This window comes from Cynoglossus semilaevis, chromosome 4, assembly GCF_000523025.1.
Source record: "Cynoglossus semilaevis isolate Cse_v1.0 chromosome 4, Cse_v1.0, whole genome shotgun sequence".
NCBI lineage: Eukaryota > Metazoa > Chordata > Actinopteri > Pleuronectiformes > Cynoglossidae > Cynoglossus > Cynoglossus semilaevis.
The window spans coordinates 12,927,463-12,953,927 of record NC_024310.1 but is presented as its reverse complement, the minus strand read 5'-3'; the positions used below and the strand labels follow the sequence as shown (position 1 = coordinate 12,953,927).

The 26,465-nt window shown below is 38.9% G+C and overlaps 1 protein-coding gene and 1 long non-coding RNA gene across 3 annotated transcripts in view; both read right to left on the bottom strand.

The window, feature by feature from the left end:
- LOC107988479 (uncharacterized) overlaps positions 1–19,544 on the bottom strand; it is a 36,182-nt gene extending 16,638 nt beyond the window's left edge. Inside the window, exons 1-3 of one of the 2 annotated variants that reach the window (XR_001759953.2) lie at positions 17,840–19,544; positions 17,294–17,466; positions 12,563–12,697 (exon numbers count right to left, since the gene is read on the bottom strand). This is a non-coding gene — a long non-coding RNA (uncharacterized LOC107988479). Of the gene's footprint in view, positions 1–12,562; positions 12,698–17,293 lie in introns of both variants that reach the window. The other variant, XR_003049622.1, reaches the window with a different exon arrangement.
- A 2,094-nt stretch (positions 19,545–21,638) lies between these two features.
- Positions 21,639–26,154, bottom strand: socs9 (suppressor of cytokine signaling 9). The gene is made up of 2 exons (XM_008309267.3): positions 25,933–26,154; positions 21,639–24,977 (listed from the first exon to the last, which is right to left on the bottom strand). The coding sequence occupies exon 2, from the start codon at positions 24,812–24,814 to the stop codon at positions 23,189–23,191; it is 1,626 nt and encodes a 541-aa protein (XP_008307489.1). The 5' UTR covers positions 24,815–24,977; positions 25,933–26,154; the 3' UTR covers positions 21,639–23,188.
- Positions 26,155–26,465: the final 311 nt, after the last annotated feature.

The window sequence follows — 26,465 nt, the reverse complement described above, 5'->3', positions numbered from 1 at the left end:
AACCAAAAGTCATTTTTAAATGTTTGATAATTCTTTTGGAAAAAACGATTGAGCTGGAACAAAACATTTTGCAAAGTGATATTAACAGACCTTTGAGGTGTGAAAAACCTGAAGAGATAAAACCCACAACACTAACAAAGATGTAATAGAAAACATTTCTTAAGAGACTTTTGTTATTAAAATGTGACACCGTTTTAAATCATAACAACTGTCTTGAAACGTCTTGACTTATTCAGGTCTATTTTTCATTTTATGTCAGTAAGACCCATTTAAATGCTGCAGGCACAGCTGCCTGGAGCAATTTGGGGTTAAGTGTGTTTGCCTTGGGCTACATCTGCATATAGACAAGTGGAGCCAGAGATCAATCCGATGACCTTCTGGTTGAAAGGCGTTTTTCTACTCCCCAAGACACACGTTAAAACAAAATGCACATTAATTTTTATATCTTTTCCCAGATGACCCCTGAGACAATTACAGTAGAATGAGTGATGGACATCTACAGTTTGCAGAGAATGAAATAACAGTAGCACAGGAAACAGTCATGAATATTTGTTCGATATCCTTTAAGGTGGGGGCCGTTACAACCTCTGGTTCATTTACTTTGGCCATCAGAGGCTAAAGACTTTAGGAACTCCCACTCCACATGACTCTGTACTTCAACTGTGTACTGCATATTAACCCACATACAAGAATTTAGAGGGAAAAAAGAATAGGAAATATCAAGGAAGCAAGGACTATGTTCGTGTTCTAGTGATCCTCAGGCCAGAACTGGCTGTTGTGCACATCTTTGAAATTCTACTACAACTTTCACATCCTCAACTCTCTATCCTGTCATTCACTATTTCAGAGATCCTTTTTTTTAACCATCATTACCAGCTATTTTGGCAATCTTTACAATGTAATAGCAGGCTGCATTGGTTTCATGGTAGTTTGAACTTTGCTAAAAAAAACAATGAATTTGTCCAGTCAATATTGATGATTAATCCAATCAGACTGATTTTGCAGGATTTTGATTCAGATTTTTTATATTGTTTTTTCTTATGTGCATGACCTCCCTGACCTCATAAACAAACCCCTGCCGCTCATTTATGGGAAAACTGTTGGTGACTATTCCTTTAAATGAACAAATTATTACATCTAATAAACACTGCAGCCATGGTGTTTCATTACCACCAAAGTATTAAAAATGACTGCTTCCTTGCAGTTTTTATTCTTCTGACTGGCCTTAAACACAAGTACGTCGGCCCTGGGCCTGATCTGGGTTCCGTCACCCCACCTTGCAGCGTTTGTCTGATATACTTAAGTTAAAGGAAAAAACCTGCAATTCCCTCAGCTCTCCTCCTGGAGGGTATGTTGTAGTTAGAAACCTCAGAGACTCAGTGAATGGCGTAAAGGATAAAGTGGTGAATAAAACGTGACGTCTTTAGACTCGGGGTCAAGGTGGACTGACCCCCGGCACACGTTTCATAACCTATTTTCTCTCCTAATCCCCTTGGTTGAAAGCTGAATGTGATGTGTCGGCCGGAGCTTATCCAGACCCACATCTGGAAACTCAGCCACTGCATCAGGGCTTATGAAGATAATCAAGGACTTTGATTCACTACCATCACCTAGACCTGGTCTTATCAGGCTCTGCAGAGACCGCTACCGAACAATATCATTCTTCCTGTGGATACTGACATGTGTTTTCACAGCAGGTGTGAAAGGTAAAGACGTAATGATAAACCCAACAATACACATTTTTCACACTGCACATTGAACTGGTTAGTAATTCTTTTTTTTCAAGATGTCTTTAAATAATTATATATATGATAATAATGGAATAATATACAGTACAGATCATAATTCAATATTAAAGTACAGAAAGAGGTTTTAAATAATAGATGTGATATTAATGTGTAATGTCCTTGATGTCATACACTAAATTATAGTGTCACCTTAACAATATTTATAGCCTTCATTTGTTTTAATGTGTGTAGTAATGGCGAAGCCTAATTATTTGAATATGTTAGTTACACTATGTTAAATAATAGAAGAGAGATCATAATGAATATGTTGCCATTAAGCACGTGGTAAATATTTCAACAGGACTGATGGCTACATACAGAATTCATAATAGTTCCTTTTTCCAACAGAAGGGTTCAATTATACAGGAGTACAATTCAAATAATGAATAATAATGAAGTTCCTTTGACACTGGCTCCGACACCGTTCACGTGCTTCTTTGTAACTGGGCTCAAAAAGAGGAATCAACATATAATCAGTGAATCTCAGGTGCTTACGTGGAAGCTGAAGAGCTCCACGACTTTTGAAGTGATGGCCATCAAAGCAAAAAAAATGCTGCGTACACCGACACACACTGAACAACGATCCGAAAAAGACTGAGTGAGGGAGAGAGATATATAATGTATACCCGGGGCACCAGGTGACACGGGTGAGACTAATGAGCCGGGACACACAGGACACAGGTAAGTGTGAGGACCCTGATTAACCCCAGAGAAACAGACAAAAGGGCAGAGAGACAGACAGATTTCACTCAGTTTGTGGCTGTGCTCAAATTATTTAGACAACTCTGACTAAGCTGACACAGCTCATCCATAGAGTAGGAGTTAATGCGCTTTACGATCTACGTAGTTATGTCGTCATCTACCATTTGCAATGGTAGATGACGTTATGTATTTATTTTGGTGTTTCAGTGTCTCAGTTTCTGACCTTGGTTTCCTTATTTTCAGTTTTCAGTTCTGGCCAGAGTTTCAAAATTGATGTATCCCTAAAAATAACCACTTACAGCATTACAGTAATAGTAAAACATAAACCTCTCAAAAAAAAACAAAACACGTACTGTTCTGTATAGCACCACCAACTATCATTATTTTTTTTTCCTATGAAAACAATAAAAAATAAATACTCGACAAAGAAGTACTTAGAGGCCAAATATTAAATATGGTTATAGTAGGGATGGGGGACCATAAAGATTACTTTACAGTTTTTCTTGACCTCTCTGTACTTCCCTGCTGACTCCAGCGTTCTCTATTCAGACCAGAGCCATTGATCTTCCGCCTGCAGACACACTGTGGGAATTACCTGTGAGATTGTGGTGGAAAAGAGAATAAAGAACAGGGAAAGAAGTAGTGGATGTGCAAAGAGACCAGTGATAATGTTCAACCAGAAGTGCAGCATACAAAATTGTTTATTTGGTTTCTGAAAATTATCACCAGAGATAAGGATTGTCACGCCTGAGATGCATCACCACGCAGCAGTGTGATAAAGCTGCAATAATAACAGTTTATAAAGGGTCCTGTGTGCAAGCAATTCAATAACAATATTAATTCAGAAGAGCGCTGGAAGTAAAAACAAAGTTTGACTTCAGAATTCCAGTAAGATATTAAGTTACTAATACACACATTTCAATGAGTGTATAATTGTTATTGAGATAGGGAGACTGCTGCTGCTTCTAAAGGTACAGTAACTCAAGGTTAATGGTGTTGGTTATTCCAGTCATGTTTAAAGAAAAGCTGAGATCACATTAAATGAAAACAGACTGTACATTTTCCCACTAAATTATTTATTTTCACAAAGAAATCAAAGATGAAGATGTGCTCTGTATGTATCTTCTCTACATCAGACATTAGACCTTCATCATCTGCTTTGATAACGGTTATAAATTAGGTCTGAATGTTGAGTATTATCTGAAGTCTCTAACAGAATTTCAGAGCTTTAATTCCCCTGCCTGTGGGATGGTTAGTCAGGAGATAATTGTTACACCTGTCAGCGAGTTACATGAGGGAATTAAATACAAGGCAGGGGTGAAAAAAAAGAGAAAGAAAATGACAAGAAGATATCAAGAATTTGTCAGCTAGTTCTGTAATAACACCAGGTACTATAACTGTGCACAACACCGGTATTCATTTCAATACTGTGACTATGACTCATTTCGGGAGAGTACTAATCACCACAATCAGTGCAGAGAAATAAGCAGCTCCCGTCACGAGTCATTATCCACAGACATGCCAGGAGGTACAGCAGGGTGGAAATTAGTTTGTTAACAGTCAATAGTACCAGCAAATGTCCCTGATTTCTCTGCATTAAGTATGGTTTGCTCGACGTTATGAAAAAACTAATGAGAGCTAAACATGTTCAACAATTTTTGCTCAGGAGCAGGTGCAAAACCGATTTCCTATGTGAAAAGTAGCTGCAATGCCTCTTTTGTACAAGGGGAGGAGCAGTGAGTAAGTTCTGCCCTTTGTCTTCGTCAGGCTATACTGCTGTATGTACTTATTACATGCAAAGTACTAAAGGAGCAACACCATGATTTGGCAAAATGAAAAGGTGGTTTGACGGACAATACAAACACGCTCATGAGAAGAAGGGAATTAAATCATGCTGGCTGCCACTGTAACTGCTCTGAAAACTGTTCATTTCCTGCAAACAATTTTTCTTTGTGTACGTACAGGCTGGTATCTTTTCAATTCTAATCAATTCCTGTGAGTACATCAGCTTTGTGTTCAACTAAACAGGCCCAGATTTCACACACAATAAACTAAAAAATACATATATTTCAATACATATACTGTCTGTTTGTTTGTTCGGTGGTGAGCCATGAGATTTTTTTTATGTAAAACGTGTGCCAGGGCTCCAAAAAGATTGGAAAACAGGTCATGGCTCAGGTTCTTTGGTTTTACTTTAAATTCCTTAAAAATGATAAGGAAAAGGAAGGCAATAGAAAGGCCATCGCACATATAATGCAGTTTTAATATAGATTTACTTGAACTGCTTAACATTCTCCAATGTTATGTTATCCTTCCTTAATTCATGCAAAGAAGCTTAGAAAGCTATTTGATTTGGCACAAGCACAGTTTTGTTAGTGATGTGGCAGACGGCCAGCTCTGACATATACTATTTTCTAAAGAAGTGAAACTGGCACCATGCCTACGTCGAACAGCCTGTGAATTACTGTACAGTGTTCATCCCTCGGGAACGCAGTCGCCTTTTTAAAATGGCTGTTCCTGCCTGGAAATGGATCTTCAGGTTTGAGTTTCTGCTATGATATATATATATTACCTTGTCATGTTTGTAAAACAGTCCAGCTTTCTGAAGTATTCATCTACAGTATGTCCTGCCATTATATCTATTCCATTTATCCTATATTGTCTTCTGCACTTATTCCTCATAAAAAGAAACCCAACAAATTTTAAGAAACTCTTCCTCTTGTTTGATGCACACATCATATCACATTAATCCAAAAGGCACATAGACATTTGCTCCATGCCACCAAGTTCATTATGCCAGTCAGGGCAGGGGACCAATCTTTCTCTGCATTAAGTATGGTTTGTGATTGTGATCTTGTGATTTTGTCATTTTCCTGTGCCACTTTTTCAATCTACCGGTAAACAATAATCAACTTATTGGGCATCTGCATATTACAGTATTTAGCATTGCACTTCAATATGAACAACATTCGTGTTTGGCAGTCATGGCAAGGTGCAGTAATTCATTTATAACCGAGGAACTGCGCTGCTTGAAGCCAACTCCTGACACATCAAAAGTCGAAGACATTGCCAAGCCCTCAATTAAACATGTTGGGGTACAGAGAGATTAACATCAGGAAAGAGTTTGCAGTGACTACACTAGCCATAGGGAACTGTCAAACTGATTAAAGAAAAAGTCGGCCAACACATCACAAAACTTCACTGCATTATATATCAAGAAAATGTGTGTGCGAAAATTTCAAATTCAGTTCCTAATGCAATTATGGCTGCTGTGACAAAAGTGGTTAACGTCATCGCATGAGGACATGGACAGTTCGTACACAGATCAACCTGTGTACTCTGCAGTTAGGTGGCTGAGCTGTGAAAAAAAAATTCTTTACAGCAATTTGTCACAGTATGATGCTTTCATTGCCTAATTGGTCGAAAAGGGACAAAACTTTTCAGGAACGGAGGACAAGAAGTGGACTGTGAAACTTGGATTTTTGCAGACTATGCAGGACACCTTAATAAACCTAACCTGACAGGTGCAGGACAAACCCTGGACTTATGGACAGACATGATTACAGCCACTTTCTGTCACATCCAACACTCCAGAGGGAGAGAGAGAGAGATCCTCCCAGCACAACGTCAGCTGGCTGAGCTAGCTGCCGCTGAGTGTGACCTTGAGTCTGAGTTCACAACACAATTTAAGGATCTCAAAAGATACGGATCAATGTTTTCAAACAATTTATAGTTATGCAATCACTGGTGTGTTGTTGTGTTTGCTGCTGCAACATCTGACTAAAGGGACTGTAGTATGGCATCTGTCCTGGAGTTACAGTAGTATCAACGATTGCCGTGAGTACAGATTCTGGGAGCAGCAGTACATATCAAGCTCTTTCATTTGGAATCAAACTTTCACTGCCATTTTTTTAAAAAAAAGTTGGCTGGATTATAAGACACAAACCCCAGTTTAACCTCAGAAGTGAAGCTACTCAGCCCCGAAATACAACATAACCCTTCAACAGTGTGACATTGATTATGAAGAGGCCGACAGATTGATGCACTTCTTTGAGATAACTCACAGGCGAGATGTTGAGTGCACAAAACCAGGGCTTGAATTTATTGACCTGTTTCTGGAAGGAACCATAGATAATGTGTCAAAGGAAATCCTGTACTGGGCAGGAAGCTGAGGATTTATTACAACACTGTCTGAAAAGGGTTGAAGAAACTGCTGGGCTGTCATTAATATGATTGTTAAGTACAATTTAAAAAGTCTATTCTTCTTCTTGTTGTTGTTAATGCTAATCTGATTACAATTAACTTTTTAGCCTTTTAGTAATTAACCTAACTGAACCAATGGGGGGCGTATTAACTTTAGGTTCAAACATTGACATTTAAAAGCCCATCCATCATCTGTCCTCCATTGTTCTAATTCTCTCTTTTATTGCACCTGCGAGAGACAGACATGCATCAAGTTTTTCAACAGTTTGGTGCATTTTATCATTTTAATACAACCTGGGTTCATCGAGCGTTTGAGTCTTAAAAAAAAAAATAGGATTAGAAAAATGTCTCAATGTCATCACGGCTTCCTGTCCACCACATTTTCTAAATCCCGACATGACAGTGAGAGGTTGAAATGAGGGACTCTGTTAAGGTGAGAAGAAAGCAGGATGATTCATTTTCTTTCAAGAAAAAGGCACACGGCACTGTTCGCTTTTACGAAAGGGAATTCTGTATTCCCTTGGTGGATGTGGTGAAGGGCAGAGAGCCAGCCATCCCATTTAGCATACAAATTTAGTTGTGGCGAAGATAAGACCAGGACATCTGAAAATCCATCATTCTGGAAGTCTAGTGTTTCCACTAAGTGTGTTTCAATTTTTCCATAGACTTATCTGTGAACCCGTAATCAAACTCAATCTCAGCTAATTGAGATTTTAACAACCATGAAAGAAAACATCACACAGTGAAATCCACATCTGCTGGAGTCTACAATGACTTAAGGAGCAGCAGAGATAAAAGAATTACTTTAAGCCAATCTGTTCTGTGACTGCTGTTGTCCTAAACCTTGGAGGTTTGTGGGTTCGATTCCAGGCTTAGAACAGACTTTTAAATACAGGATGCCATCCTGACAGTATCCTCATCATTCTTCCTGTTTTTTAAATATGTAGCTGAAGGTTAAAAGCTCCAATGGATGTAGCCGCACTCCCAACTCTAGACCTTGGCGGATGGAGGAAAGTATTTTGCAAAGAATATGTTAAATATAAGGGGGCAAGTTTACCTTTCTTATCATGTTTGGTAATATGCAGCTTTTACCAGTGCATGCCAACTAATTTGAAGTCTGACATTAACATTTTTTTAAAAAAGAACATTTAAATTGAGTTTAAATAAAAGTAAAATAACAATGCACAGTGTTTAGTTTTTAGTGAAATAAAGGTGAGGAAAAAAATCATGTTTTTTCCAATTGTTATGTAAACTTCCATGCAGTTCCTCAACCATCCTCCTAATCAAATACTCCAATCTAAATGTGTGCCACATTAACAAAGTAATTACTGCAGAGCATGAAAAGCAACAAATGCATGTCAGTGTGGATGAGGACGACCTTGACAACAGCAGTGAGAATGAAATGTTTTGGAAATACACTTCTAATTAAACTGGGTGACATAAAGGTTAAATTTAAGATCTTCTTTTCATCCTTCACCCTTCATCCTGTTTCTAATTACAGAAGGAGAGAGTGAGAGAGAGAGTCTCTGTCCTAAGTGCCTGGCAACTGCCAAAGAAACCAAATCTATGTTGTGTCTTTGAACACAAATGGCCAGAGCTCTGTGTATGAAGTCATTGTTGACAACTTGTCCCGAAAACATGTCAACCTTCACAGTGTTGTGCTCATGCACACCGTGACTCATGTCTTGAAGAGACAAGATCATTAATTAAAGCCACATTGTAGCACGACTGTCACTGCTTTCTTGCTAACAACCAACAGTGATTTACAGGTACAACAGAACAGTCGCTGTTCCTACTGTATATAAACACACTGACCAGTGGAAACAACAAGCTGCTCGTTTGGCAGATTTGACTTGGTCTATTGTAGGAATAAGTGCCCGATGTCTCTGACTTAATACCAGCCATATTTATTATTTATTTATGTAAAGATATATTTTGGAGACCATCAAGGAATAAAGAAGTTAGATTTAATGATGCAAAATATTTCTCGAAACAAATTAGACACAAAAGCGTGAAACACATGAGAGAAAAGCAGCACAGATTCCCAGAGGCAGCTGCATGTTGAGTCACACTCTTCTTCTTCTTCTTCTCTTTAATTAAAGGTTGACTTTTATCTGACTGTCCTCAACATTATCTGCAGGTTGTTCAACTTCACACAGAAACAAAACAGCATCCGTCTGAGAAAACACTGGTCTGTGTAATTCAAGTGTAATTTGCATTTTAAAGATCCAGTGAAATGCAGAAATTAGTGGAATTCAGGGGCTGGTGGCGGCTCTGTCTGAGTAAAATAGTCTTGACTGGTGGATGTAGTACCATTATTTATCAGCAGTAGAGGAAGCTCATTCTGCACAATGGACCACAGATGGTCCAGAGGCCAGAAAATTACTGCTCTGAAGTGCACGACGTAACAGCTAACAGCTTAGCTAGCAATTTCAACCACTGTGCTAGTTTTATCAGCAAGTTGCTGCCCAGCCTTTTTGGCAGTTTATCACAAGCTTCTGTCATCACAATACAACACATTGACAGGTAGCAGGGGATTGGTCATTAGCAAATCAATCAAATCGAGTGTAGGCTAACACGCAAGGGTGCTTAGCAATTTACAGCTTCTATGATAACGTTAAATAGTGAGCCTTCTCTGCTAACCCACGTCTTTTATCACCTAAGTATCAACACTGGGGATTTGCACCCCAGGATACGGAAACCAAAATAAACCATTATGAGTCCAAAGTCCAAAACGTAGAAACAAAAAGAAAACTCCACCAGGAACCAGGACTGCTCACTAAGAAACTGTTCCTGATGTAAAACCTGGGGTTTTAAATGTATGACTTTTTTATTATGATGTAAAGTCAGACTTAAAAGATCCAAGCCAGCGCTAACATAGAGCACTGCCAGCCACCTGGGAATGAGTTTGTCAGTTTTTTTTTGTTCATCGTCTTTACCTCTGACATCTAATTTGACTTCACTTCCAACTCCACTGCCACCAGGGGTTACATCACTGCATGATAAGGAGGAGGATTACAGAGAGCTGGTAAAGGTTTTCAGTGGTGTGAAACTGACAATATTCCCATCAACACTGACAACAACATGTAGATCACAGCGGACCTCTGCCAGAGCACCAGAGGCTCCCTTAGCTCATTGTTATCCTTGACAAGGTGTGGAGAAGGTGGTCAGAGGTACTGAAGATGAGTAATACAAAAAGCCAAAGGCCTTTTCCCCCCAGACCATGGTTTGTGTTCATGGTTTTACAGCCATTAGACTATAATCAGACCTGGCTTTTCTGAAAACATTTATACTTAGCTCCACGTGCTTGGCCACGGCGCAGTGGTTGGGAATCACTGCACTAACAAACTATGGTTTCATAAACATCGATCACCAGCAGAACTAAGGGTTACTTTATGATTAGGATCTCAATGAGGTGAATATTTTTTTCCTGTCTTTCTGTCTTTCTCTACTGGCTTTCTAGAGCAAGCATAAGAGAGACGACATCACCGCCTCAATTCTTGGCCGTTGTACAAAGCAAAAACAACTTGATGGCAGGATTCCCAACATCCTACATGCAGCACCATTTGATTGAATCTTTGGCTCTGGCTTTGGTGAAAAGAACAAACAGATGAATTTCCAGTCTTAGCAGCAGATCAAAGGATTTGTCAGACTGGCTTACTGTCCAATTCTCAGAAGTCCTTCAAAGCATCTAAGTCACCATAGTGTAGTTAACATCGTTTGACAGAGTCGCTGCTGCCTTATATTTGGATGCAGTTGATGCCTGAATGAAAATTCAAAGTGAATGCAGTTTTGCTTTTATTATAAATGCAAATAAACATGAACACCTAATGACCCAACAATTAGAATGACTGATACTTTAAATTAGAGATGGCCAGAACTACGATTGGGAACCAGAATACAAACATCTAGTCATGAAAGCAAAAGCTTGAGAAGACAGAGGCAGACACATCTCACTGTGTGGTGAGGAAATTATACCAAACTTTGGGTATTCCTGCCTCAAGAAAAAAGATCCACGTAGTAACATTTAAATTACCCCCGGTTACATGTGGTAGAAATAAAGTATTTTCTGACTGCATCGGCTTGTCTCTGCCTGTCAATTTCCATGTCTGTGTTTGCAAAAATCAGTAAACACGCCATTGCAGCTTTCTCGGGCCAACAATAATACATTTCTTCCACTTTGCACATCAAATCAAATATGGAAAACAACCTCAGAAAGTAAAACCACATTTCCTCTTTCCTGCTTCTCATTGATGAAAAAAAACTCTAAACTATCTAAATCCCATTATTTCTGCATTTATCAACTCCACATTAGAACACCTGTGATCAACTGCCAACCGGTATCAGCAAAAGAAAAAAAATCCCTCACTCAGCTGCATCTCATCCAGAACTCTGTCGCCTCTTTATTGACCAGGACAAAAAATATGACCTCATCATTTTCAATTTGGATATCTTACACTGCATACTTGTTGCTTTAGGGATTGATTTTAACGCTGGCCTCAGAGCCAGGTTACTTGAGGATGCGACTGAAATCCCAGACTTCACTCTGGTTATTCCATTCCCTGAGGCTGGTACAAAAAGTGACAGAGGGCTTCGGGGCTGAGAGCAGCCAGACTGTGAAACATCCTGGCTAAAAAAACATCCTGCCTGCAGGTGAAGTCGCAGCTTTTGTTGTGTTTACTAAACATCTAAAAAAATAAAACCCAATATAAAGTATTTATCCCACTTTTAATGACCATTTTATTTTTTTATTTGGAAAAGTTTATCTACCCAAAGGGCTTCACTTTCCATATGAGATTTTTAGAGTTTTATTCAAATCACGTTTTGGTGAAGTGCACATTGACAAAATTGCCGAAAGCAAAAGAAGAGAACAGCGTTATCATTAACAAATGTCATAATTTACATTTTTTAATTCATTTATTTTTCTAGCATTATAGTATACAGCTGCTTGAGAATGTTTCCTTAGAGTATACCATTCTATAACTGTCACTTTTAAGGGGCATAAGTGACAATGGATTTGAATGATTCACTGGCAGAGGTACAAGTTTCGCGTCTCTCTTCTTCTTTTAGCTGCTCCCTCGAAGGCTCACCACTGTTGATCATCTGCCTCCCACTAACCCTTAGCCCTGCCTCCTTTTCTGTTACATGAAACATCATCATGTCCCTTTCACTACATTCAAAAAGACCCTGTCCATCACTACGGACGGTTGACTGTTTGACTGTCTTCAAACTCATCAACCATCTTACCATCTTTGCTCCTTACAGTCTGACCTTCACTCCTACCTCTTTCAGATGGCACTTCCTGTACATGATGTAATCCACCTGTGTGCATCTTCCTCCACTCTTACATGTCACCTCATGTTCCTCCTTCATCCTTATGTAAGTATTAACAACAGCCATTTCTGTTCTCTCTTCAATCATCATCTGTCCTTCTGTATTCCCATCTTTCCCAGAATCAGGAACCTCCTCATCTCTTCACCTACGTGTCCATTAAAGTCCACTCTGACCACTACCCTCTCCCCTCTGGGTACAACCTCTACCGCTTCATCTAGCTTGCTCCAAAATTCCTCACTTCTCTTCTAACTGACGTCCAACTTGTGAAGCGTACGCACAGACCACATTCAGAATCGCACCCTCAACTTCTACCTACGAGCTTTAGGTTTGAAACTCAATTCACAAACCACAACAGTCTTCACAAACTGTTCCCTTCAAAATGATCCAGAAGGCCAGAAAGAAGATGTAAATGAAGACCAGATTATTTTAAAATAATTTGTTGAAGATGTTTATCTTCAAACCATGCACAGAAAGTTTTAAAACAGTAACTAAAAAAAGAAATCAGGGTAAATGTAGTTGAAGCTGAAAGGTTTTACCTGTTGATTAAAGGAGAGTCTGCGTCTCCTGCAGGAGCCTTTCTGCTCTTTTCTGTCCTCAAGCTAATTCTCCAAGACGTGTCACTCATGCTGATGGGATTCCAGTGAAACATACCTTCAGGTAATAAGCAAGGCCTAAGGAGAACAGGATAAAAGGCAGACCATTAATATGATGAAGCGCTATTTTAAATATTGCTGCCGACTATCACTGTTTTTGATCCCAGCGTGTGCACTGTCTGTAACCACAGCATCTGTTATCAGGGAAAATATGTGTTTTCTCTAATATGAATGTAAAAGAATCAAATAGAAATCAGATTATTTATATAATTTGCATGTAAGCAAATAAAAAGAAGCTCAAGGCTGCAATTTGACACTTTTCTCTATTTTGTATTTTTGGAATCATAACACTAATTATGAGGTTATGTACAGTATGTATGAGGTGAGTTTGAATCAAAATTTAGACAGAAACATAAACAAAACAAAAATAGCAGGAGCTGGGGCTAACCAAGAAGTCATTACATTAAATGAAGTAAGTAATTATACTACATTAAGCTTGAAAATTAATTTAACATTCAAAAGTTATTACACAAAAAGCAAAATGATAACAAAAATATAAAACCTTTCTAAATTAAATACATTTTTACTATTTGATATATTGTCAAATTGACCAAAAAAAAAGATAATAACCACAAAAGCCTATAATTAGCCACTGCACAACTACAGGTAGAACCAGAGATATTAAAAGTTGGTCTAAATAACTACAGACACAGGAGGGAGGAGCTACAGGACTATGAATGTGGATTTGAAGAGGATAAAACAGCGTGTATTTTGAGAAGAGGCTGGGCTATAGAGTAACATGTGGTCAGCGTGTATTATGAGAAGAGGCTGGGCTATAGAGTAACAGAAGAAGAAGTTGCACTGAGAAAAAAAATGTATATACAGTATATCCAAGACATGCAACATGAAAGAGATTGTTAAGTGGTGCAGAGAGAGGGTGTACAGCGACTAGTCAGCATGACTGGAATGTGTAAAATGCCAATGGACACAAAGAGGAGGAAGTGAGTCAAAGCTTATCCAAGCACAAAATGGTGAAAACAGAATAAGGAGTATCGACGAGAACACAGAGGACTACAAAGGCACAACGGCGCTAGTAAAAGAAACAGGCAGGAAGCAGTTTGTCATGGCTTCAGGTCAGAGAAGAAGGAACAATGAAAGACAGCGTTTGAATGGGGAAGTACAAGAGAGCAATCAAAGAAAGAAGGTAACAAAGAGACAGCAAAGTAGTCAGAAAGAAGGAACTCCACGAGGGATTGGTCATTAAGGAAAGAGAAAATGAAACAGACATCTGGGGAGAGAAAGACAAGGTTAGGGTGATAAAGACTAGGAAGGTGAACGTGGAAGAGTTAATAATAAAACAATTGGACATGGAGGAGGACAGACGGACAACAGAGAGTAATGGAGTTTTTTGTTGGTGTTTCTGTTCCATTGTGTGGCTAGAAGTCATGGAGGACGGTTACATACGTGGGACAAAAGATTTCTGGTCTACAGACTAGCCTTGGGAGTGATTGGATCGATTCTGTGGTATCGATAAAAAAGTGCCATTTCCACACTTTTTAGGTCACTTGCCTCATACTGGCCTTTGTGCTACAACAAGAAGCGACGAGGCCCAGGAGCCCTTAGCTCCAAGTCTTTTTGGCCGACCAAAGCAGATACAGAGGCAGCATTAACTCAGGTTGATATTTTATGGTGCCTTCAGGTCTGACCTTATTTTTGGAGGATAAACTGAGGCACCTAGGGCTTTTACTGAATAGAAGTTGATTAAAGTTTTGTTAAAACAGGATGGAAAGTCATGAGACATGCCGTTCTGAATACTTTGGAGATCCTGAAGGTGTCTGAAAGTAAGGAGAGGTGAAGTCGTAAAGATTTTGACCAGAAAAGCCAAGATTAAAAATGACGAGACCAGAGTAACTGACAAGTTTAAGGAGTTTGTAGTTTGGTAGTTTACAGATGTAGAGTTTATATTGGAAAAACGATGTTGGAGATGGAAATGCTGGGTAGAAGGGACCATGAAAGACCATACAGAATATTTATGGAAGTAGTGAAGGAGGACATGAAGAAGGAAAGAGATAAAGCAAGATGGAAATTCTGCTAATCTGCTGTGATTGTCTGGAGAAGAGGAAAATAAATCGTCCAAAATATCATACACAACATTATGGTGCACCAGGTTGTGAAGAACTTTTCATTTCCAAGACACTTTTGTGCACATCAGTAATGCAGAGGATTTGTTATGGTTTGCGTAATCTTCTTAGAGAGTTCAGGTTCAGATCACTGAGGTGTCAGTTCTCCAACCGAATATTTAGTTGTAAATTAAACTTCACAGCTGTGTGACAAACTGCTGTAATATGAAAACCTGGAGGACAAACATTACAGCTGCGTGTTGTGAGGAATGATGATTCTGAAAATTACTTGCTGGCAAGGTTAAGATGCGTTTATTCTTTCTCTAGTTTTTATTTTATTTAATTATTTTTATTTAATTGTGTTTAAAGGTGCAGTTCAGGGATTAAAGAGTTTCCCAGATATTATCAACACTGCCTTAACCAATAAGTCAAGTTGTTTCTGTAAAATACGTAGGTGGGAGGTGAAGACGTTGTCATGGCTGCTGGCAGGGAAACAGCAGAACCAGACTCATTACAATAGTAAATTAAATTATGATTATGATGTTACAATATGCAGATGTATGGTTATTCTAGGATATATATGTAAGCGTGTGTATATATATAGATATATATACAGTATGTATAAATGTATATATGCATGTGTGTGTGTGTGTGATAAATCATAGACGTGCAAATCACGCAGAATATGCTTAGACAATAACAGATTAGCAATCAACCTGGTGTGATACAACACTCCATAGGAGTTCTGTTGAAGTTCTGCCATGACTGTGGTGTTGTTCTCTGATCAGAAGGGAGCCAGGAGTCTGTTTTTTTTTTAAATCAGTACCATAACCAGAAATGTTGGGAGTGCAGTCTGTGTTACTGATATATATACTGTCTAACAGAAAAAAATGTGTAGCACAGAATTTGAAAAAAAATCCCAATTATACAATAAATATTACAGGGCAATTTTATAATTCCTGAAAGGTATCACTAGGGTAACTCTGAGGCATTGCTGTATTTGTTTTGTACTTTTCTCTATTTATTTTCTTTTCCTGCATCTCCTGTCATTAGTTCCCCTCACCAACCCTGCACCTGTACCAATGATCGATTGCAATCCGCAGTATTGTCATTGTAAACGCCGCTTATCATTAACCATTCTATCCACTCAGAGCAAACAGTGTTTATCTGTAATTACCATTATCATAATTATCAGTATTTTCTGGGGCTCCATTAATAGCTCTGATGTACAAATACACAGGCACACATTCCAACCACATACATCAAATGACAGGTTGTGTTAATTTGCAAAACTGGATAAATGATCAAGCGCTATAATCTCACTGTACTATGTCCACATTACTGCTTGAGGGCTCCATGGATCTAAGTGAGCATTATATATGGGCTGGTATTATGTATGTTTTTGCCCTCCAATCTTACAAATGTCCTCACTTGTAAAGCTGTGACACTCATACCACAAAACAAAAATCATCAATAACGTGTCAAAGCAAATGATTGAGCAAGGAGGGCATGTTACTACAATCTACGTTAATTAGTAAAATTCAGTGCCTTGTATGTTGAGGGAAATTGTCACAAAAAGCTTACTCCACTTTAAACACATCCAAGAAATACATTTAAACAATCAGGAAAACATCTCGCCTCGCCTCTCTGGACAAGAGGTCAAGAGTTAAGTATCTCTAAAGGTCAATTTCATCCTGTTACATTGGGCAGTGATGGCAATTCAAAATATATAAATTCTGAATCTGGAACTGTCCAAAAATCCTTGGTTTTGTATATTTTATACACAGAGATAGAGATATTAAAATATGTATAAATCCAGAAATTCAAGTTTAATGCCTTCAGCTATAGGAGTGATTGGCAGAGAACATAGGACAGTCTTATTTAAAGTCTGTCAGTTGATTTGAGTGAAACTGGCAAAAAATGCTGTTGTTCATGAGTAAGGATGATGTTCAGTTCATATTCATTTGCTGACCAAAATAACCCTCTCCCTCTCTCTCTCTCTCTCTCTCACTGCTACTCCTGCTGCTGCAGTGATTCCTCTGTCACCGACCCAAATGTATTCCTCCTCTGTGAGCCGAAAAAGCATGAGTTGCTCTATGCATCTTACCAGAATTAGAAAGCAGTTTTCATAAGTCCTTCCCTAAATTTATGTCCTAGATACAAGGTATATTTGTGTGAACATTTTTATAGGTCCACAGATCAGCCGTACTGCAGACCTACAAAAATACTTGGCTGCTGTGCACGTTCTCTGACTCAAAGGACCCGAGACTAAACACTGTCAGGCATTTTTGTTAGATTATGGCACTGAGATTATTTGTGAATATAGCAGTCCCTCAGCCATTATCATTATCATTATAAGCCTATTCTCCACCCTCATAGTGCTCTAATTCAAAGATTATAGGCTCAGACAAAAAGCTCTTTGACTGTTAAAGGGGTGGGGGTGGGGGGGTCTAAACAGGCACAAACACAGCAGGTACGTGTGACCAATCAGCTTTGGGTTTGCCTTAGGCAAAGAAGAGACCTCTGTTTGTTCTCCCATGAGGAATAGTTCTACCTGCATGATGAAAGAGACTATCTTCTGCTGCTGCTGCTGCTGCTGCTGATGGTGATGCTGTTGCTGCTGATGTTGCTGATGATGATGATGTTGCTGCTGATGTTGCTGCTGCCACTGATGATGTTGCTGCTGCAGTTGATCCCCAGCATCTCAACCAGCTTTGGGCGCATTACCTTTAGAAAGTAATTAGTTATAGTTACTTCTCCCAAAAAGTAACAAAGTTATTAACTGAAATACTACACAATAAAAGTAACTAGTTCCCAGGGAAAGTAACTATTGTGTTACTAAGTTTAAACAAAACTAAGAATTTCATTTTTCTTTCTCTCAGTGAGTTTTACAAGCCAGAACTGTATAGACAGGTACTTATATAGAATTTTTATATATATTTAATGCACCTCAACAGACCACAACTGGTAGATATAGTGTGCTTCAAGTATTTTCATGACAGAAATACAGTTTAACAATATAAACTCTCTGTACATACTAACAGTTAATGTATTTTCTTAAAAAAATAAAGTAAAAATGTTTAACTATGACGTGCTTTACCTCATTAAATAAATTATACGGTCACATCAGGCTCGCTGTCATAGTCAACAGTGTCAACAACGGTGGTTTTGGCTACTACGTTTGTAGAAGTGTGTGTTGTTGAGAGACGATTCATTACAATACAGTGGCTTACAACGGACGTGGAAACACTTCACTCCGCGGCATAATGTACACTTCGCATGTACTTTCTTGCCTTTTACCTCAAGGAGACTGAAGTACTGCCTGTATGGCCATTTTGAAAACGCCAACTTGCCTTTCAGACACGACATTGCATCCACTCACCTTTGCTAGCTGGGGGTGTATGCCGGCTGTGTGCGTGTTAGATTTAGTGTAAACACTTCCTCTGATTGGCTTACCATGAAACCTTACTCAGCCTTAGCCAATGATCATCAACTAAGCGGACGTCTCGTCCCACCCTGCTCCCTCAAAAAAAAAAAAAACAAGAAAAAACACATACACACAGGCCAGCTACAACAAAAGCTCTTTACAGCCACCTGCTGTGTCCCTTGCACCATAGCAATTTGCACTTACAAATACAATGCATTCTGAGTATGTTTATAATGTGTTTTACACTGTGTTTCCTTCCTTCATGCTGTGCTGAGATAAAGAGAACACAAAGGAAGAAAATGTTAACCACTAAATTCTGCTTACTATACCTCTAACGTTTTATTCTGTAATTGTGTTTTACAGTTTACACGTATTGTAAATAAAGTGTTATTTTAAAAATATTTATATAACTTCTGCTAAAATAAAAATAATAATAGGGTTTAAAATAAAGTTTTGTATATTGGAGACACTTCATCCAAATTTAATTAGAAGCATGATAGTTTCAGTATATGTTGATGCACCTGTGTAACCATGTGTTTTCAAGCACTATAATGGGAACTTTGTTTATGCAAAGCGGAACAAAGTCCAACTTCTGCTGAAACCCAATTGTGACGGGACCCAATCTCTGGTCGCACGACTCACCAACTTCACGTTAATTAGCAGTTTAACATGGACATCCTGATTTGCAGTTACTGTTTTGTCTAAATTTGTAAGTAAATACAGGACTAAATTGACACTAGTAGACATATGAACCTTGTTAAATAATAACCAATTATGTGTAATTTTCAATGTGAAAGGTGCAATGTACCATAATATGGTGACATTTGTCTCATTAGAAAGTGTTCAGTCTCTTGGCATGGAGGTGAGGGATTGACTCTAAGAGAAATAACACAAATATGCCACAGAAGATTAAAAACGTAGAGCTTGGCCATTTATAATTCCCTGTGTTTATCCGAAACATATTTGGGTTAAAATGTACCTTTGCAGTCAGGTAACCTCAGCAGCACCAGGCAGCCAACTGAGGCTCACAGTCACAGTTAATCACAGAAGAAAGAAAAATGCTTGCGTTCCAATGTAAGAGCATGAAAGATGCATTCCAGTTCATCTTCTTAACCATGTCTACGCCTTTCCCTCCTTTACAGGAGCACAAATGCAAGGTGAAAATGAATCATGACAGGCGCACAGCCGCTAATGATGGTGTTAAACCAACCCGTGAAACCATGGATTTGGACACTGACTCTCATTAATAGCATTGCTGCCAGCAGCAACAACAGGAAACACAGAGAATATTCATGTAACAAAAGGCTCACGTAAAGAGTCTTATAGATAAATATACATTAATGTGTATGTGTAGAAAGAGAGAGACTGGGGATTGGAGTTTTTCATAAATAACATAACTGGTTGGCAATAAGGCAAATAAAGATTACTGATAATTAGCCAAAAGACACCATGGAACTGTAGAAAAAAAACCTGAGAGACAACCAAAAACAAACAAATTAGCTTGAGGGGTCTATTAATTTCACTAAAACCTCCCAAGCATTTACACGTATTCAATAGGATTTAGCCTTAAGCATCTTCAGTAGGTTAAACAAATTAGCTTAAGAGTCATTTTAATAAATATAATTATATAAAAACATTAACTATAAAAAACCAACCCCAAAACCAATATAAAACATAAATGTCTGAAATATGTGATATTTGGTAAAAACTTAGCAAAAAACTCATTACAGCCTAAACTAGACTTAAAGTTGGCCCACTGGACCAGAGTAAGATCAGCCAAGGAAACCAAGTACAGCAGATAAAAGACAGAACATTCTAACTTTACTTCAAAATAGGATGTCAAGCAACATCAGCAGCACAGAAGTCTTGCCAAACATGTTCTTCGAGGACACTGAAGAACAAGGCCAAGATGGTCGCCTTTAAACAAAGACAAAGGAACAGCTGTCCAGATGATTCAGCAGCCTCTGGAATGATACGTCAAAAAATTTGAATATTTGGTTGTGGCAGAAGAAAATTGCCTATGATTTAGGAGGCACTGCAGTAGCTGGTAACAGGTAATAGCAGAACGTGGGTTGGTGTTCGAGTCTGAAAGTGTATTTTTGCAAAAGGATGGAGAATAATATGAAAGGTGTTATCAATGATGAGAAAAACCAATTCATACGGATTCCTGTTTCCAACTGCCTATCAGTTTCATAGACAGAAACCAACACACACAGAGAAACTGATTATCCTATCTTTTAGCTTTATCCACAGCTCCATCAGAAAGATGGAACTTTGCTGAAGTGAATGATCAAAGTCTCTCTTCCTATCTCTCCATGTGCCATGCTCAAAGGCGTAAGGCAATCATTATCCACAATCAGTGTCTGTCACTTTCGATGTGCAGGGTGTTAGTTGGTATTCCTGTAGAGCTGAGTTTATGCTGTTTACTGCTGATCTTTCCAGTGTTCCAACTTTCTAGATGCTAATAATAACTCAAGGTGTTGCTAATATGCAGGTTTCTGACCAGGACACTCCTGATATCACAGTAAAGGGTTATTTTATCACGAAATACTGCATTTCATATACATTTACATATTTATTAATTGAAAACTCTAGCTCAGGAGCTTGTGAGAACAGAGCTGGGACTGACATAGTCAAGCGTCACAACAAACCAGAATTCAGTTAAGTCTGTTTTAATAGGTATGCTGAAATGTCAGGACACCAAACAGAAAAATCAGTGTTACCAGAGATAAAAATGAATATGCGTGCACAGGGTTAGCATTTTTTGCTATATTACTTGTGTTACTTTTTGACAATGACCACAGTATTATCCACAAAGTGTTTTGTTATTGCTTTTGGTATGTTTTATGTTACTGCTTCTAAATTGATTAAAGCTGAGGTGCTGGATCACAGCTAATGTGCAACAAGCGAGACAGAGAAGGCAGCAAACATACTGTCAGACTCTCACTGAAACACAGAGGTTCCAACTGACGAGTTCCCACAACACAATCAATGACATTAAATCACTGAAAGCAATGTATACTGTTTGATTATTGTGTAAATAATGAGTATGTGAAAGAAACAGTACTATTGACAGAGAAACAGACCAAAAACACTGAGCTTGTGTTTATCCATCCATCCTTTCACTTTTTATCATATTTAGGTCTGAGAGCTGGGCCCAGATAAACAGGACAGATCAACAACAGTGAGTTCTGATATTGTTAATATCAAAGAGAAAAGAAAAAAAACAGCGCAGGAGTGATTTTTAAGACAGAGACCTGACAATCAAGAATTTAAAACAACTGTAGAAATTGTATAGTTAATTTTACCTTTAGTATAAGTGCTGACTTGTTTAAATTACAGAACCAAAAACAAAGAATAAATTAAAACAACCAAGAGGATAACTAACAGTTTTTATTGCATGGTCTGCATCTACACATTTATGGAATGTATTCTTCATATTTTTAGAAAAAGTTTTGAGGCGAGAGAATGATTCTGATTTCTGTGTTTATTTGCAAGGCATTACTGGTGATTTGACAACAGAGATTGAAGTATCTCAGTTTGTGTTCAGAGTCCTTTCAGAAATTGGCACAGTTTCTGTGAATACATCTGTGGAGAAACTGCTAACAGCAGCGGATGGAAACACACACACGCGAGTGAACATTCTGTGATTAAATTTTACTGGAATTCATTTCCAGTCTGAGCTTTGTCATTTCAGTTCCTAACAACACTGTATGTTTGACATTGGATCCTACGTATACTTCAAACTTAATGAATACAACTAGTGCCAGCTGCATGTCAATTAACCTGAGAGAGAAGCACAGATGGTTTGATGATGCAGGGGGAAACAGCAACAGAACGGTGCAATGTCTACACATATGGCATTCATTTAAGACCACCTTGTAAAAACCAGTTGGGCTCTTACACGGTTATTTGTTAAACAGGCATGTGATCATTGCCAATATTTGAGAAAAATCCATCATAAAAAACAAGTAGGCACTCCTACCTCTGACAATCACTTATTGTATGTGTGGAAAACAGCAAATAATTACATTGATGGGAGGCAGTTCCACAATTCTGTCTACCTGCTCAGCACGTGGCTGATGATTCTACAATAATCATCTTGATTTCCACAGTTTCCACTGTGTGCAATTTCCCCCGTTGTCAGATAACAAAGCTGCTTCTGATGCACTTCAGGTTAGTTCTCTGAACAGCATGTAGGAGCCTGAAGAACTCAGGACTGTGCAAGATCACCAAGATTATTAGTGCTATTACTAGTTTAGTTAAGACGTGTACAGCAGAAAGAAAAATAAATTAAAAAAAATACAGTGTACAGCCAAATCAAGTGAAGAACCTTCATTGTTCAGTTTTCTAATGCTGTTAATGTACAAACTTCATTTCCAGGGAAGTTGGTACACTACCTAAAGATGACACAAAAACCAATCTGTAGTTTAGTAATTCACACCTTTGTTAAAAAAGGTAAACTTTAAATTAAAAAAAATAAATAAATAAAACTATCTTTTCTCATTTACCAATCACAACATGGAATTTATACATGTAACTCACTCTAAAAGATTGGGACTGCGATAAAGTAAGACAGAAAAGTCATAGAAAGATAACATTCTGGTAGGTTTAGCAGTCAGCCTGATAATTAGGCTCAAATATTGAGACTGGTTAAACAATGAGCCAAAATGCACTGGTATATCACACCCATAACCCGTGGGACCCCCTCCTAACCTCCAAAGATTAACAGTAAATATCTATAGTGTGAAGAAATGTTGTGCTGCTGAGAATTTATGTGCCAAAGACAGTCTGTGATAAAAAAAACCCATCTGTCCCAACTTATTTGGAATGCTTTGCAGGTAGATCATTTGTATCAAGTGTCTTTACTGTCTGTACTTTTTCTTTTGAGACAAAGAATCAAGTGCATGACCAAATTACAGATTTTTGCTTTAGTGCACTTTCAGTAGTGTACCAACTTTGGTGAAAATATGGCTTGCGTTATACATAATATAGTGTATATAAGAGTTTTTCACTTTGCCTTCATTCCCACCAGGTGTCCATCCTGCGAACACGCACCCTCTGTTTATAGTGGTATTCTTTCAGATGCTTTTTCAAAGCATTCGGAATGGGAAGCATGTTGATGCCGTCATATGTGGTGCAGCTGTTGATGACAGCACGGCAGATGTGTTGCAGACTGAATGGCTGCATGCGATGAATGGGGTTGGAAAGCAGGGGCTCGAAGAACATGCAAGAGTTGGGATCCTTGTAGTGTTCCAGAAGGCCTGTTACTGTGGATGCATGGAAGACACTGGGGTCATGCACGTCAAAGCTAAAATTGTGATTCCATTGTTCGATGCGTGCGTGCAGCGAGCGGCCGTAGCGTCGAAAGCTGACAGAAAAGAGGTAGTCTTCCTGAGCAGAGTCTCTGAGGAGGAAAGTGCCCTCGGGCTTCCCTTCTAGAAGCCTCTCAGCTTCGTAACGGTCCATGACCCCCCAGTAACACGGGAGGTTTGTGATCTGCAGCAGGTCTGGAACTAGACAGTGAATGTAATCAATCTGCGTGTGAATGCGGTAGCCATCGTGAGGTTTGTTATGCTCAGTTGGAGGAAGTACAGCTGTGGAGGACAAGCTGGTCGTTTTACCCACTGGGTCAACCACAGGGTCAGGGATGGTATTGCATGGATGAACGGAGGCAGAGGCTGAAGCCACCACCTCATCCAGAGTGTCCAAACAGTTCTGTAGCAACAGTTGGTGCTGCTGTTGTCTTTGTAGAAGAAGCTGCTGTTGCTGATGAGCAGAGAGACTGTCAGTTCCTGAAAGCTCATTCATTCCATGAGCCAGTTTTGGACCGTGTTTATAAAGTGGGTTAATTTGGGCCATCACCTCAAACGTGTGAATTTCAGCATTGGGCGGTGGCTCAACACCTTGTTCAATGCTAATGCGCCTGCGCTCACGTAATTTATCGTCTACGTCATCCACGACACTCGCCAGGGTTGAAGTTGGAGCACTGCACACTACTGGTGAGTCAAGAATGGGAGCCTGGGTAATGGGAGCTGTGTGCTGTTTAATGAGATACCATTTCTGAGCCAGCTCTGATCCAACAGGGAACGGGCAGTCATCCAACATCAACTCACTCAGATGGATCTTGCGCCTCGAGGAGGCACAGGCAGCAGCTGATGAAAGAGCCTGTGGGGGTGGTTCTGGAACTGCAGCACTGTGTGTCTTTATTGGGAAACACTGCCCCATTGCATCTTGGATTTTCTGTCGCAGAGAGCGACCGCTGCTTGCTCTGCTGTCACCTTCACTTGGTGCAGGTAGATCGCTAACAGAGTTGACAGTTTCTAGTCCAGGCCTGCCTGAAACTCTTTCTTGTCCTAATAGAGAAGAGTCTGTGTCAAAACCCTGCCATCTCCAGGTCTCTTTCTGAGGAGAAGATGATTGGTCCCTGGACTCTAGGTCACCTAGCAGCTCACCATACTCAAAGCCATCGCTGACAGGCCTTTCAGCTGCTGGTTCATGGCAGGCGAGACCTTTCTTCTTCCCTTTTCCACCCTTTCGTCCACTGCCTGTGTCCCGTCTTTCTTCTGACCGACTCTGTCTCACCTTGGGACGGGCCCCTCTCTCACGATCCTTCCCTCTGTTCCACTGTTCATTTGGTAGTGACATAATGAATTAATTGATAAATGGGAACAGGTAGTGTCCAGGAAGTTGCCACAGGATGACTTGTTATAGAAGTAAGCTATTAGCAAGTGATTTCCCCTCACCATCCCTTATCCAAGAAGTTACTATCGCTTTTAAACGCAAGGTGGATGAAGGAACTATGAAGAATCTGCAAAAGAAAAGTCAACTTCACGTTAGGCCTCTGTCATTATTTGATGTTTAATTATTATTTTGATTTTAACTCCATATAGTCACAAAAACACTTAATTGAAAAAAAGGTTATTATTGAAATTATTTTGACACATTGATCTCTGCCCACCGTTTCCAGAGGCTTATAGGTTGATTCTGGCATAGGTGTTTTAAAACATCAGCATGAGTAAACATGGCTGATGGAGGAGAAGAGCACCGGGAGGAGATGGTACTAAACACTAAGTTCTAAACACTGACGTCTGCACTGTACAACAACATGTCAAACCTTTTAAGCAACTAGAGTTAATATTTTTTTAATTTTCAAGAGATTTTATGCACATATTTTTTTAAACTTTTTTCCAATGTTAAACTTTCAGTTATTTTAGGGGAAGGTTTTAAAGGAAGGTTACAAGGAAGCATAATTTTAGATTAGAATGGAATAGTCTTTACAGTACTGTCATTGTAACACGGGGGTACAACGAAATATTTCAGTAATTAACACTACTTCACCGTCAAAAGAGCAAATTTTGTCCCCACTGCCACCAAATACGAACATAAAGTCATCACCAGCCAAAAATTCTGTTTTATACGTAATAATAGGGCTGGGGGATATTTGGAATGTGGCTTAAACTGAAAGAGAGAGTACTTTAAATGGCATTAAACTTAACGCTTGGTTCTGTCCTCCCAAATATCACACCAAAAGTAGAAAGGGAGTTGTTTCTGCCGAAATATCCTAACAAAAAGCCAAATATACCAGTTTTAGTCTAATTATTTCGTTTATTATTCGAATATTACCGCCCCTGTTAGTTACAAACGTCCTTAGATGTATTAGCTTCAATGCCACAGTGGTTAAGCCACCGGGTGCTAACGACAACGGGAAGCTCAGTTAGCTGCTTATTTCTTTTTTTACAGGAGACATGTACATTCGTACTTACAAATACTCATTTCAGTCCTTTTGGACAACAACAGAGGACTTGTCTTCATGGTGGAATTTAACTCTTCCGAGGAACCAGCTTCTGTCTCTTTTCATGTTAAACTATTCAAGTGAATAAAACGGCCTATCTTACATTAGCATGCTAAATGAACACAGCTGCCGGAAGTGTCAGCCACGTGACACCACAGAAAAAACGTCATTCCGCTTACGTTACGCACGCACTCAACCAAGACCCAGTTCATTCTGCAAACGATTGAGAAATGAAAGCAACAAAATGTAAAAACATGAATGTATGTGTTGAAGTGCCATCAACAACAAGTATACTTTAATGTTAAACAATAACTATAGAAATGACTAAAATATGGATGGTGGAAGAAAATAAAAACCTCTGAAATGTTTATCATTTAACAGACAGTCAAAATCTTTATATTATATTCAGGGCATTTGAAATATGAATATCTAAAATCGATAGCAATCGTAATTAATCGTAATTCCTCAGAATGTGCAGCATTTTAAGTATTTGGGTCTGATAAT

Coding starts and splice junctions, on each gene's coding strand:
- socs9 (XM_008309267.3), bottom strand. CDS start 24,814: ATGTCACTACCAAATGAACAGTGGAACAGAGGGAAGGATCGTGAGAGA.